We start from the raw sequence: 15,133 nt of genomic DNA on the forward strand, positions 1-15,133 counted from the left end.
GACCAAAAAGTAATATTTTGGTCTCATCTGACCACATGACTTTCTCCCGTGACTCCTCTGGATCATCCAAATGGTCATTGGCAAAGTTAAGACGGGCCTTGACATGTGCTGGTTTAAGCAGGGGTACCTTCCGTGCCATGCATGATTTCAAACCATGACGTCTTAGTGTATTACCAACAGTAACCTTGGAAACGGTGGTCCCAGCTCTTTTCAGGTCATTGACCAGCTCCTCCCGTGTAGTTCTGGGCTGATTTCTCACCTTTCTAAGGATCATTGAGACCCCACGAGGTGAGATCTTGCATGGAGCCCCAGTCCGAGGGAGATTGACAGTCATGTTTAGCTTCTTCCATTTTCTAATGATTACTCCAACAGTGGACCTTTTTTCACCAAGCTGCTTGGCAATTTCCCGTAGCCCTTTCCAGCCTTGTGGAGGTGTACAATTTTGTCTCTAGTGTCTTTGGACAGCTCTTTGGTCTTGGCCATGTTAGTAGTTGGATTCTTACTGATTGTATGGGGTGGACAGGTGTCTTTATGCAGCTAACGACCTCAAACAGGTGCATCTAATTTAGGATAATAAATGGAGTGGAGGTGGACATTTTAAAGGCAGACTAAAAGGTCTTTGAGGGTCAGAATTCTAGCTGATAGACAGGTGTTCAAATACTTATTTGCAGCTGTATCATACAAATAAATAGTTAAAAAATCATATATTGTGATTTCTGGATTTTTTTTTTTTTATTATGTCTCTCAAAGTGGACATGCACCTACGATGACAATTTCAGACCCCCCCATGATTTCCAAGTGGGAGAACTTGCAAAATAGCAGGGTGTTCAAATACTTATTTTCCTCACTGTAACACATACACATGCATAAATACAGACAGGGTTGAGAGGGTTACTTATGAAATGTATTCCACTATAGATTACATGCTGTAAAATGTCATTTGTAATGTATTCCGTTAGATTACTCAAGGTCAGTAACGTATTCTAAATACTTTGGATTACTACTTCAGCACTGGTAATTTTTTTTCACTTGTTTTGACTATAAAAAACTATGCCAGTACAGTACAACAAAATACACATAAAAAAATCTATTCTCTGAAAAACCTAAATATCTTGTGCAGTTTTTCTAAAATAAGATAAATCCAATTAATCTTGTTTACAGGATTTTCTTTTAATATTTTTACAGCAAAACAATACAAAAATAATCAAGGATAAGATTTTTGCCCTAATATCAAAGGTCTTAAGAAAAAAAAAAAAGAAATTATGAGTCAACGTGAATTTTCTTATATGATCGTGCCTGGTAATACGTGCATGTAAAATGTCTAGAAATATCATTTTAGCTTAGCGTAAAGCTGACAATTTAAACAAGGTTTATTTCTGTTTCTTGTGCTTCAGACTTCTCTGTCTGCTCATATGAATGTAACATCATAAGAAAGTGTTTCACAGCTGTTCAAATGCACTTTGGATCGCATCATTTTTATGTATATTGTTTTCTATATGAAAGGACTGAATAAATACCAATGATTTATATTGTAACTGTAGTAGAATACAGCATTTTAAATACATAATCCAGTTACATGTATTTTGATACTCCCCAACCCTGTGCAAGTATTGGCAGTGACATCAATTTTGTGTTTTGCAAAGTTTGCTGCTTCAGTATTTGTAGATTTTTTTTTTTTTTACATGTTTCTATAGTATACAGGGAAACAATAAGCGTTTCATATGTTTTAAAGGCTTTTTTTTGGCTAAAACACTCAATATATGCAAAGAGTCAATATTTACAATGTTGACCCTTGTTCTTCATAACCTCTTCAATTCACTCTGGCATGCTGGATATCAGCTTCTGGGCCAAATCCTGACTGATGGCGATCCATTCTTGCCGTATTAGTGCTCGGAGTTGATCACAATTTGTGGGCTTCTGCTTGTCCACTCGCCTTTTGAGGATTGACCACAGGTTCTCAATGGGATTAAGATCCCGGGAGTTGCCTGGCCACATATCAAAAATTTCAATGTAATGATCACGAGCCACTTCATTATCACTCTTGCCTTGTGACATGGTGCTCCATCATGCTGGAAAATGCACGGATCATCACCTAATTGCTCCTGGATCGTTGGGAGAAGTTGCTCTTGCAGGAGGTTTTGATGCCATGAATAAAGAATGGTAGTGTTTTTGGGCAGAATTGTGAGAGAGCCCACTCCCTTGGATGCAAAGCAACCCCACACATGGATGGTCTCAGGATGCTTCACTGTTGGCACGACACAGGACTCATGGTAGCGTTCACCTTTTCTTCTCCGGACTGAAGTTTGGGACATCTGGAAAATCGATAGCGAAAATATCTTTGCACCAGTCTTCTGCTATCCAATCCTTGTACTTACTGCAGAATTTCAATCTCTCCTTGATGTTTTTCTTGGAAAGTGGCTTCTTTGCTGCCCTTCTTGACAGCAGGCCATTGTCCAAAACTCTTCGCCTCTGTGCATGCAGATGCACTTGCACCAACCTGCTGCCAATATTGAGCAAGCTCTGGACTGGTGACATGATTCCATAGCGAGGAGATGGTCCTGGTGCTTGCTGGACACTGGAACATCCTGAAGCCTTCACTGCAGTTGAACCTCTGTCCTTGAAGTTCTTGATGATCAGGTAAATGGTTCTTTCAGGTGAAATATTCTTTGCAGCAAATTCCTTGCATGTGAGGCCATTTTGATGCAAATCGATGATGGCTGCACATCTTTCTTTAGAGGTAACCATTGCTAACAAGAACACAATGATTGGTAGCACTTCTTCCCTCCTTTTATAGCAATCAGTCTGCTCTTATAATCCAATCAGAATGAAAGTGTGATTTCCTCTGACTATTACTTGTTCACACTTTCCCAGGTGCTGCTGATATGATTGGTGAAATGATGTTGGCTGGTCATTTTGTGCCATTTAAAATGCATCTGATCACTCTGCACAATAGAAACAATGTGAATCACCACCACAACAACTGAAGCAGAAACATTTGCGAAACAAAAATTTGTGTCACTGCCAATACTTTTGGCCACGGGTGAGTGTGTATAAAATAAATAATAAATAACATATATTATATATAATTACTAATTTACCTTAAGAATAATATAAAACATGTGGGGGTTGTGGAGCATTTCCCCCTGCAGCAAGAGCTGAATTCTGTAGGAAACACTGCTTCGTGCAATTTTTGCTCATCTTCCATATTCCCCGTCTAGCCTGCAAAGTTTGTCTCAATCTTTTAACAGAAGATTACTACCTCCGGCCCAAATGTATATCAAACCTTGTACACTGTGCCCTCCGGTTCGCAGGCGGGAAAAGCTGACACCCTCTGGACCGGGAACAGAAGCCCTTTGACGAGTGCAGTACACTTAAGTCAGTAGCAGCTTTCTAATTTGTAATTGGCAGGGGGTTCGATGTCACAAAAGCCTTCTCCAGTCTCCCTATCATACAATGCTACACAGAGAAAAATTTCTAAATAGATCTGGCTCTTATTTCCAGCAGACTTGCATAGGTTCTCTCTGCCCACTGAAATATTGCAGAGGGAAAATTTCTCAAGCCTTTTATTTTGGAAAGAATAAAACATATGGGAGTTTAAAACGCCTCTAACAAATACACAACATGCTTATTAATCTGAATGTTGGACATGATGCCGTTATGCCAACGTTAGCAAATCATTTGATTGTTTGCGATTTAATGCCACGCCAGCTCCCGTGGCTATTTTCATGGTGAAAAACTAGGTTAAAATGTATAGTGATTAAAAAGCTATATAACCTTAAATAAATTGATAAAAACTCAAACTGAATCTGGTCTCACATTTGTCAGCAAACCATAACATGTCATTTATATTAAAGGGATGACGAAATGCTCTTTTTCATAGTTTAATTATCTTCCCTGAGGTTCACTGATAATGTTAGTAAAGTTATTATTTTTTTTCCATTCAAACAGTCATAATTTAGTAATAAATGAAAATTTTCCACCCTGTTTTGGCACACGGTTTTGGCCTAATTGCCTCCTTAAAACTTTAACATAAATGCCCACTGTTATGATTGGCCAACATCCTGCAGCCCCTAAAATTTAGCAAAATCAATCAGAAGAGAATAAACAAGCCCCTCAACATTATAAAATAAATTTATAATAGGTTTACACAATGCACATCAACACATTGCATCCAAATATATTAAACCGTTCATCTCAAGCACAATAGATAACACTCACACCCTGTCTACACTGGATGCGAGTGTCGCATCGCATCAAAACCATTATAATCCATGATGCCGTCTACCATGGAAGCGTCCATTGTCGTATTGCACCGACAGTAAACAGATGTCATGTTCCATTTGGCGCTGCACGCAGTGGCGCTACTACTGTACAACACCAAATAAATGGTTAAGAAAGTTTGTGTCGAGGCTCCCAATGTATATACATCCTCAAGCTGTTGCGTCCCATCAACGGACGTGCCTGGTGTAAATAAGATGTCAGCACCATAAACTATCACAGTCATGACATTAAATATCCATGAATGAATGTCTTGCGGTTTTTGTGATTGTGTCCAAGTGTTTTAACGGCTTCATTTTTCAATAAGAGTTCCTTAGCAAAGCTTGAATTGTATTATGACTGGTGTAAGTCGAACATACAATCTTATCTAAAATACACTGAAGATTAATTAAAAAATATTTATTTTAAAGATCCACTTCCAGTTTCCAGTGTCATTCCTTCATGTTTTCATTAAGGCTGCCCTCTAATAGTCGATTAAACGTTAGTCAATGAGAAGAGTCTTGTTCGAGCAAGTTGATTAGTTGGTAACAGAAAAAAAAAAAACTCAATGAATTTTTGTTAAGCAAGGTTAGTGTTAAGCCTACACAATAAAGCAAGACACCTTGACTTTGAACTATAAGTCTTGCAACAACAAAAAATTCAGAAGACAGAAACAAAAAAAGAGTGAGAACCTTTGATAGCGCGTGCTCCACGATACTGCATGCCTCCGTACATACAGCGTGTCATACATGAGCACAGACGGCTTTTCTGTCATCTGTCATAATATACTAGTGTTTCTTCGAGAGCATGTCTGTCTCTCTACGGGTAAACTATTTGTAATATTAATTTGATACTAGCCTAATATAATAAAATACATGTGGAATGTACATAATGGGAATATGAGCCAAATATCGTTCTGACATGGTCAAAGTCATCAGCTATTGGCGATCACTCGGACCATCGTCGATCCCAGAGATCATCGTCTGTCGGCACGACACAAATGTGCATTTCTCTCTATAAATTAACAAAATGTTCAGTCTGGTTTTTCTAACACATTTAGAATCATTACCACTTTTGCCAGTGTCGCTGCAGCTCGCTTTGTGTATGCGCTTGTAAAATGTATTTTTTACTGGCTCATTATTACAGTTTAGTATTTCCCTGTAATGTAGAACAGCGTTAGCAATGTTACTTATAACAATCTTTCTCAGCCGTGGAGCTCCAACCATTTTCTGATGCCCTCCAATACATATACACAAATAATTAAATTAATATAATAAACGTGTGACTAGTCGACTAATGGCTTAAACTAACGACTATAGTCGAAAAGGAAAATCTTTGGTTGGGGTAGCCCTAGTTTTCATACTCCAACATCTAAAAATAGCACAGATGGACCACGATGCGTTTGTGCTCAGCTGAATGACAGAGAGCTTCTCCTCTTTAGAGTTATAACTTGGCACTGCATCTTTTAAAAGCGGCCCGATATATACTGTATGTATCAAGAGGTCAAAACATCTGTCTGTACAGGTTTATGTAGAAAAACATTTAAATCCAGACAGGCACATGAAGGTGTCCTGTGTTAGTTTAGAATGAATCTCCCATGACAGGCCCATCTCTCTCCACTTCAACTGTGTGACTGATTGAGCACCAGTGGGTGGGGCCAAGGGTGAAATGACGGAAAAATAGGTGTTACATATGCAGATGTATTTGGTCCTTGTGACGTCAAGTTCCACAAAGTCCAAATGAGATGTTTTTGCAGCTTGGTTCAAATATATGCACTTTTTCTATTAAGATGGAAGTTTTCAATCCTGAAACTTGCGGTATGTTTTTATAGTACAATGACCTCTTAGCTGTCAAAAGATGAAGGGAAATTTGATTTCTCATGCCATGACCCCTTTAAACAGTCAGTTTAATTCTAAAAGTCATTGACATGGTGAAAAACAATCATGTTAGACTACATTATGACCATTTTTGAAACATAAAACCTTTAAATAAACTTGTCACATGAAATCATCATGATGAACTGGTTCAAGACAGCAACAATTCTGTTTGTTCTATAGGAGGCACAGATCTAAAGGTCTCCTCGACTCCTGCTCTGCCACTGCTGCCTGCTTTTCTTCCTCCATCTCTCTGTCTGTCCAAAACTCGAGACAGCTGGAAACAGCGTGGAAGACATGCATGGAAAAGTTGTCTCCCTACATGGGGTGATAATGTTGCTGTCTCCTCAGAGGAGCAACAGGGAGATGAAGACTGATGCTTGATGACTCACTCAGGTGGTCAAATACTGTTAATTTCACCTTCCTGAATAATACCTGACTCTAAGCCAAGAGAGTTCCTGGGTTTTCCCCCACACAACAAATTAAGGGAAGAGCAGAAGTTCATTTGTGAAGGCGGTGCATGTCCATTTTCACCCCGAAGTCTATTGTGTGTTCGTTCTTGACTGCGTTCCAGGGAAAGATCCGAAGATTTGTTCATCCAAGCGAGCTGTAGCTAGTGTTTCTATAACCCCTCTCAACTGTATCCACTGACAAGCATGAAAGGCACACCAAGCTGCTAATCAGGCAAAATTGTGTGCAGACAAAGAGCCCATCTTGAAATGACATTAGCGAGCTGACGAGAATGTGCACAGCTCGGTGTGGAGGTAAGAATGATGTGTTCAAGGCTCATGGTGGAGATTTCACCCTTAGTAAAAGGACTGTAGACTTTGGGAGGCTCCGTAATTAGGTGAAAGCCGTCTATACCCAACATACTCAACTGAGGATTCTAGGTTCATGATTCATGGCTCTGGCAAATTCTACAACTAGACCTCCACCTCATTCATAACCCCAAACATAAGCTCTGGTTCAAAACCTAGTGAGCTGCCTTGTCATCTATTTACATAGGCAGCTTCCTTCTAAGTGCCAAAGTATAGTTCCGTTTTTCAAGTGCCGGTACATCTTGCAAACAGTGCAAGTGATGCAAATTCTGTCATCAAGACAGTACACTCGTGGACTGTCCGCATGCAACCAAGCTTTCCTAGACATGCAGACAGATTATGTCTTTGCTCTTTGTCAGCGCATGTGCCTGCAATTGACAGTGCTAAAAGAGTAACACAAAGCAGACATAGTGTGCAAAACTTTACACAGATAAGGTTAGAAAGGAATTTTATCACTCTAAAATCATGCCAAAATGCATATCGTTTACGTCTTGTGGCTATACTTTTGAGAGTATTTAAACGTTTTAAACTTGGCCATTCAATTTAACTGTAAGTGCCTTTCTGTAACCATAACTGTTTTTTTTTTTTTTTTAATAATAAGGAGGGACAGGTCAAAATTAATTGTGGTATTTAACATTATGCTACAAAAGCTGTTGATTGAGTTTAACTTGTATTGAACCCAGAATATTCCTTTAAGGTAGCATTGTTACTGGAATCTTATAAGTGACTGAATTGGGATGCTCTACATAGGCAAAAACTCAAGAACCACACGTTAAGCGCACTGGTGACATACAGTGAGGAAAATAAGTATTTGAACACCCTGCTATTTTGCAAGTTCTCCCACTTGGAAATCATGGAGGGGTCTGAAATTGTCATCGTAGGTGCATGTCCACTGTGAGAGACATAATCTAAAAAACAAAATCCAGAAATCACAATGTATGATTTTTTAACTATTTATTTGTATGATACAGCTGCAAATAAGTATTTGAACACCTGAGAAAAATCAATGTTAATATTTGGTACAGTAGCCTTTGTTTGCAATTACAGAGGTCAAACGTTTCCTGTAGTTTTTCACCAGGTTTGCACACACTGCAGGAGGGATTTTGGCCCACTCCTCCACACAGATCTTCTCTAGATCAGTCAGGTTTCTGGGCTGTCGCTGAGAAACACGGAGTTTGAGCTCCCTCCAAAGATTCTCTATTGGGTTTAGGTCTGGAGACTGGCTAGGCCACGCCAGAACCTTGATATGCTTCTTACAGAGCCACTCCTTGGTAATCCTGGCTGTGTGCTTCGGGTCATTGTCATGTTGGAAGACCCAGCCTCGACTCCATCTTCAATGCTCTAACTGAGGGAAGGAGGTTGTTCCCCAAAATCTCGCAATACATGGCCCCGGTCATCCTCTCCTTAATACAGTGCAGTCAGCCCTGTCCCATGTGCAGAAAAACACCCCCAAAGCATGATGCTACCACCCCCATGCTTCACAGTAGGGATGGTGTTCTTGGGATGGTACTCATGATTCTTCTTCCTCCAAACACGGTTAGTGGAATTATGACCAAAAAGTTATATTTTAGTCTCATCTGACTACATGACTTTCTCCCATGACTCCTCTGGATCATCCAAATGGTCATTGGCAAACTTAAGACGGGCCTTGACATGTGCTGGTTTAAGCAGGGAAACTTCCGTGCCATGCATGATTTCAAACCATGACGCCTTAGTGTATTACCAACAGTAACCTTGGAAACGGTGGTCCTAGCTCTTTTCAGGTCATTGACCAGCTCCTCCCGTGTAGTTCTGGGCTGATTTCTCACCTTTCTTAGGATCATTGAGACCCCACGAGGTGAGATCTTGCATGGAGCCCCAGTCCGAGGGAGATTGACAGTCATGTTTAGCTTCCATTTTCTAATGATTGCTCCAACAGTGGACCTTTTTTCACCAAGCTGCTTGGCAATTTCCCTGTAGCCCTTTCCAGCCTTGTGGAGGTGTACAATTTTGTCTCTAGTGTCTTTGGACAGCTCTTTGGTCTTGGTCATGTTAGTAGTTGGATTCTTACTGATTGTATGGGGTGGACAGGTGTCTTTATGCAGCTAACGACCTCAAACAGGTGCATCTAATTTAGGACAATAAATGGAGTGGAGGTGGACATTTTAAAGGCAGACTAACAGGTCTTTGAGGGTCAGAATTCTAGCTGATAGACAGGTGTTCAAATACTTATTTGCAGCTGTATCATACAAATAAATAGTTAAAAAATCCTATATTGTGATTTCTGGATTTTCTTTTTAGATTATGTCTCTCACAGTGGACATGCACCTACGATGACTATTTCAGACCCCTCCATGATTTCCAAGTGGGAGAACTTGCAAAATAGCAGGGTGTTCAAATACTTATTTTCCTCACTGTACCTCCAAATTGATTGCAGTAGAGTTAGCATATTGCAATGCTAACTATACAACACCAAGCATAAAAATAAATAGCACATACAAACATGGAGTAAAACAGTACATATGTAAATAGACTTACGGATACTTTTTGGCATTTAAGTTTTTGAAATGTATTTTTTTTATTTCGCTTTGTCTGCCATCCTTTGTTTTCACCAAGCTTGATTCTGAGATCGCCTTCTCCAGGGAGGATACATACAACACTGCATTAGAGCTTGCCCAAAAAAAAAGTATCTTGAAAGGCAGCATAATGCCACCCTATTTTAACAGCATTGCCTTTCTATGGTCCCTTAAAATGCTGTCAGTATTTCAAAAGTATCACCAGGTTTTGGAACAGAGCTATAGTGTGCTTCATAAAGCCCACCCCTACTCTGGACATTCACTTCTCTTTACTGTCAGCAATCTCATCACACAGGTGGGCGTAGTATACACATTCAACCAATCCAGCTTGATGAGCTCTCCATTTTAAAAGCCAAATGGCAGCCTAGGAGACAAATTGCCATCACAATACAAGGGCATCGGTGAGGCTCTGGATTGTATAGACGAACTGCAGACAGCCACAGCCTGCAAGCAGAGGCCCGAATATTGATCTCATACATTTATAATCTCTCGGCTGGATCCATAAGCTGCCTCTGTGTAGCGACTATCTGCAAAGCTACAGGGAGCCTGGACACGAGAACGTCACTCAAAAGGCCTGATCGATTCAGCTGCTATACTCTTCCCTCCATCCAACCTGCCCTCTCTGCAATACAAATGCCTCAACCTCTTGCTCTCCACCCATATCACACTCCACTACTCTTTTCCTCTTTCCTTCCTTCCTCCCTCCCTCACTCAAGCACACTCAATTTCTCAAACGACAAGACAGTGTATTTTTCACTATGTGCCTTTTCGTTTTTTCCCAGACATCCTAATCAATTCACACTTAGCTTGCTATAAAAATGTTGGTGGACAAAGAGTGAGAGGGTGAATAGCGGATCTGTGTTGGCTTTCGATATTATTTCCCCTTATCTAGCGACATACGTGTGTGGCTGACTCTCTCTAACCACAAAAGCAATTAATGTCTCATTTCAGTTCTCTCTCTCTTTCCTTCTGTCCATTGATCATTCTCTCTCGCTCTCTTTTTTTTCATTTCGCTTCTCGCCATTTTTAATACCCACTCCAAGGGTGGCCAGTTTTACATATTGTGTGTCACTAGACAAATATAAAAGGATTTAACATTTAGCAGGGCTTGATCCAGCACAGGCTTTGTGTCTACTTAAGCCGCATGAATCAAATCTGATTGCGGTAAGTCTGAAGTGACTGACCACAAATACGACGCACCACTATACGCCACAAATGCATATACGTACAACATGCATCTACACTGCATTGACAATAATTTTAAAGGTTTGCCTTTTAGAGAATGTAATGCAAATTCGAAATCTTTGGAAACATGAAACAACAAACAGTATCTGTGGACATATAATTAAACTCTTGTGGTGTTCTCCTGCTTCCATGTAAATAACAAAAGGAGCTTTACAAACATGATGACATCAGATCCCTTCTATTCACTTCGCCGACAACATCGAGCAACACGCCTCGGACATGTCCGATTCATTTTCTTTCTAAAGGAGAGCAGTAGTACTCCCCAAAACTGAGCATGGGAGGATCTGCTGGATTGTTAAAGAAAAAGAGCTTCAGTTGGAGCAACTATGTTTTCAAGGACCTTCAGCAGATAATGCCTCCACCCAAATCCACTGGGGCAATGGCTGGAGGAGGAGTAGGGGGGGAACCATCACCACACTCTCCACCTTCCCCCTCTAAGCAAACACATCTCCACTGAACTGAAGAGAAAGGCTGGGGGAGGAGAAAATGGAAATTACACATTGGCTATAATTTTCAACGTCTTTACATTAAATAACTAAGCATCGGCAGCGCGCTACTGCTTGACCTTTCTGTTGCTGCTAAATAAATGAAAGACATGGCAGGGATGATTTAGAACTATGGCGCTCATACACGCAGAAGACACAGCAGCTGCACTACGAAGCCTTACCCTCCACTGGAGTGTTGACATTTCCCCCCAGTTTCATGTACAACCAATTTCTAAACAGCAGGTGAAAGAGAGGCCACGTTTACAGCACAAGAAAAGGTTATTGCTCTGGTCGAGGCTCAATCTCAGCACCTAATAAAGACCTAATGTGGACAATTTCCCTTTTTTTGCCACTGACAGAAAAATAAAATGAAGAAACAAAAACAAGACAGATGACAGTCTCATGTGTGCTTTGGAAAGCAAAGTGTTGTGTTCGCATGACTATTTCAAATCTCATCACGGCTATTTATTATGCATATTCATTAAGAAGTTTAAATATAATCAAGCCCAGCAGCTAATAAAAATGCCTTTCTTCTTACCAAGTGTTAGGTTCATAAGCAATAGGGCTGAGGTGGCATGTTTGTAAAATACTAATGCACCATTACCAGTAATGTTAACAAAATATTGCCAAATACATGCCAAGTGACAATTTACAAAGCATGCTAATTCTATGATATGAGAACTATTGAATAAACCTGACATCACTGAGTAGCAGTTTCAAATAAATTCTCAGGTCAGGCTACAACCTACCAACAAAAACAAAGTCTATTGAACTGAGACTTGGTAATTGAACCGCAACAGCAATGGAGAATTCAAAAGAAATGGTGAACCAAAAAGACAATTTAGCTCTTTGGCTCAACGATTAAGCTATTTAAACAAAGCTTGAAGGAATGTTGGGAGTTCAATAAGTCAAGCTCAGTCGACAGCATTTGTGGCATAATGTTAAGTACCACAAAAAAATTATTCTGTCTCACCCCTCATTTAAAAAAAATAAGCACAAATTACAGTTAAAGGCACTTACAATGGAAGCGAAATGAGGTCAGTCCATAAACATTAAAATATTGTTTCAAAAGTATATTCGCAAGATGCAAGCATGTCTTAACATTTTTTTGTGTCAAAAAATAGTTTACTAACCATATCTGTGTAATGTTATATCAAATATTACAACTTTGTATAGCGTAAACACTGTAATCTGGTAAATGCTGAAACGCCGGTAAATCCTTGATTTTATGATACTAACATCATATTAACAAGTTTAATGTTTACGTCTTGGGGCTATACTTTTCAAACAGTCGAAAATGTCATAAATGGTCTTTAGTGACCCAGGATATCATTCAATCAATTTTTTGTAGCTGTGCCCACACACCCCTTTAGTGTTCCTCGATTTCTCTCTTATAGTGTAAAACATTTTTATAAATTGCAAACAACTTTTTAATAATTTCTAAAGTACCAAAAGGGTATAGTGTCATTAGAGACCCTAGGTATGCAAAAGTGTAGATTTTCTTTTTTATACATTATATTTTTATGATTATTTCAAACCTATATAAAAGTTTACCATCACATGAGATCCATTTCTTTATTACAAGAGGAATATGTACTATATTCATACAAATAAATACTGTATATCACGTTGATTTTCTTTGCAACAGTGAATAATCAGTATCCCGCGTGTACACGTTATACATGCCATTTCTTAAGGTGGCGCTGTTCTTTCAGTGATTGACTTGATTTACATTTGACCTTGACATTTGATGAAGAAACAACATTTAAGTAAACTATAGCAAGTACATGAACAGTATGATATGACTATCGTCATTTGGGTGCACTTCTGAAATTATGCAAATTGTGCATCTATTTAGACTCAAGTTTCTGAGAAAATTAATGTGTAACTAATGTGTAGCTTACTTGCATCTTATGTGTTGTGTAGCTCAATATGTGTTTGACAGCCAGTTCAGTGTGAAAGTAATGAATCCTGTTTTATCTCTTTGATATATGAAAAATAAAACATTAAAATATATTTTTAAATATATATATATATATATATATATATATATATATATATATATATATATAAATATAAAGACCTGAATAGGCAAGAGTGTTTGGTGAAATTCCCATGCAAAAAAAAAAAAAAACACTTACCGCCAGGTCTGTAAACAATTTCGTCCTCTGTAATGAAGGAAGTGATCTCGCCGGTATCCGTTCGCTCATAGCGCGACTTCTTCTTGGGCAACTTCTTCTTGCCCTTCTTGGTGCCCTCCTCGGCATTGGCGGCCCCAGGAGTCTCATTGTCATCGTCCTCACTGTGTTCGCTCTCTGCATAGTTCTTAGCTCCACCCTCCAGCGTGCAACTACGCCGGGGCCGTGAGCTCTCGCTCTCACGCATTTTGTCCCGCTTCTCACGGTCTCTGTCCCGATCCCGATCGCGCTCCCTCTCCTTGTCTTTCTCTTTGTCGGCAGTCATGATTCGCCACGTGCCTTCTTCTGTCCTCTCACGGCTGGGCCTCCGTGAAAGGTAGACTGTTAGCCTGGGCTTCAGTCTTCTGAATTTACCAATCAAATCCAGGGAAAATTTGGCCACACCAACAACCCCAGCGTTTCAGAAGAGCTGATTGGAAAGAAAGGAAACAAAGACATTTTTAGACCTGTTATCACAATAAGTTCTTAACGTGCTTGAATGTCATTGTAGAAAGATGCTCTTGATGTCTCACGCAAATTTCATTCCCTCAACAGACTGCGTGAGATATTTGAAAAAAGGTACTGTTGATATACATGCAATCAGTTTAATCAATCACAGCCGGTGAGCAGCACTGTGACGCAGCACGAAAAGGAACATCAATCGCCAGCAGCGGCGTGTGTCCTCAGGAGAGCTCTGAGCACAGCTATATCAAAAGAGCCCAAACTTCAATCCTCCTGCTCTATTCCTGAGCTCATTTCTGCCTGGCGATAAAAAGTGCCACTGTTTCTCCACACAGTAACCTAAACAGGATTCCCCAATGCATTATCAAATAGGCTCAGCTGCATGTTTTACAGTGTATTAGGCTTATATAAACCCTCACACAACTATCGAGGATTTCTTTGCCTCTCCTGAACAATAACATACTGCACCGGTGAAGAGCACAAGTAATGCATTAGAATGCAATAAGACCTGGTGCTCCCTCTAGGCCACACTGTTTGTCGGTTGTGTATGCGGGTCAGGCTAACTACTGCATAGCCCAGGGGCGGACTGGGCCAGCCGAGAAACGGGGCCAAATGGGCCGCGATAAGCTGAAAACGGGTTATGAAGATCAGACCACAAAACAGCGCAGCGATATGCCGATGGGGCAGCGGTATGCAGAAAAGGACCCGATTTCTCTTCCAAGTGCCCTACCTCAGCTAGCATAGCGATCATCTTTGGAAATCAGAACAGACAGGCATAGAGAAGAAAACCAGAAACAAACACAGACTAAAACTCTCAAAACTCACTGCTACTGCCCTTATTTAGTCAACTTTCATGAAAATAAAGACCAATATTCTATTGAACAAAAACAGAACAGTGAAACAAAATGAGACCTCTAATATGAAAGCATGAAATGGCTGTGTAACGATGAAGTGCTCTGCACTTGAAAGGTTTTGCACCACATCCCACTCTTCAGATAAACTGGAAAGCCAAGATTACAGCCTCTGGTGCAGCTAAAGCTGACAATTGGTAAAAAGCTACAATGAGTGAATTTGGAAATGTGAGGAGCCTGCGGGAAGAGAGAGAACATTAGGATGGAATTGGGCTGTTTGTCAGTGTGAGAGGTGTGTTTATAGAGCAGGTATAAAAATGGAGAAATGGCTTATGACAGGCACACTAGTGCAGTTGACAAGCAGCCCCGTCAATGGTAGCCTGTCATCTTGTGAGTAGATGCCAACTGA

General features: G+C 40.0%; 1 protein-coding gene across 1 annotated transcript in view; it reads right to left on the minus strand.

The window, feature by feature from the left end:
* The window catches only part of rerea (arginine-glutamic acid dipeptide (RE) repeats a), a 158,452-nt gene that overhangs the window by 102,138 nt on the left and 41,181 nt on the right, over positions 1-15,133 (minus strand). Inside the window, 1 exon segment of the mRNA XM_052090942.1 lies at positions 13,376-13,841. Within this exon segment, the coding sequence (XP_051946902.1) occupies positions 13,376-13,697 (322 nt within the window). The 5' untranslated portion in view covers positions 13,698-13,841.

This window comes from Xyrauchen texanus, chromosome 25 (genome assembly GCF_025860055.1).
Source record: "Xyrauchen texanus isolate HMW12.3.18 chromosome 25, RBS_HiC_50CHRs, whole genome shotgun sequence".
Lineage (NCBI taxonomy): Eukaryota > Metazoa > Chordata > Actinopteri > Cypriniformes > Catostomidae > Xyrauchen > Xyrauchen texanus.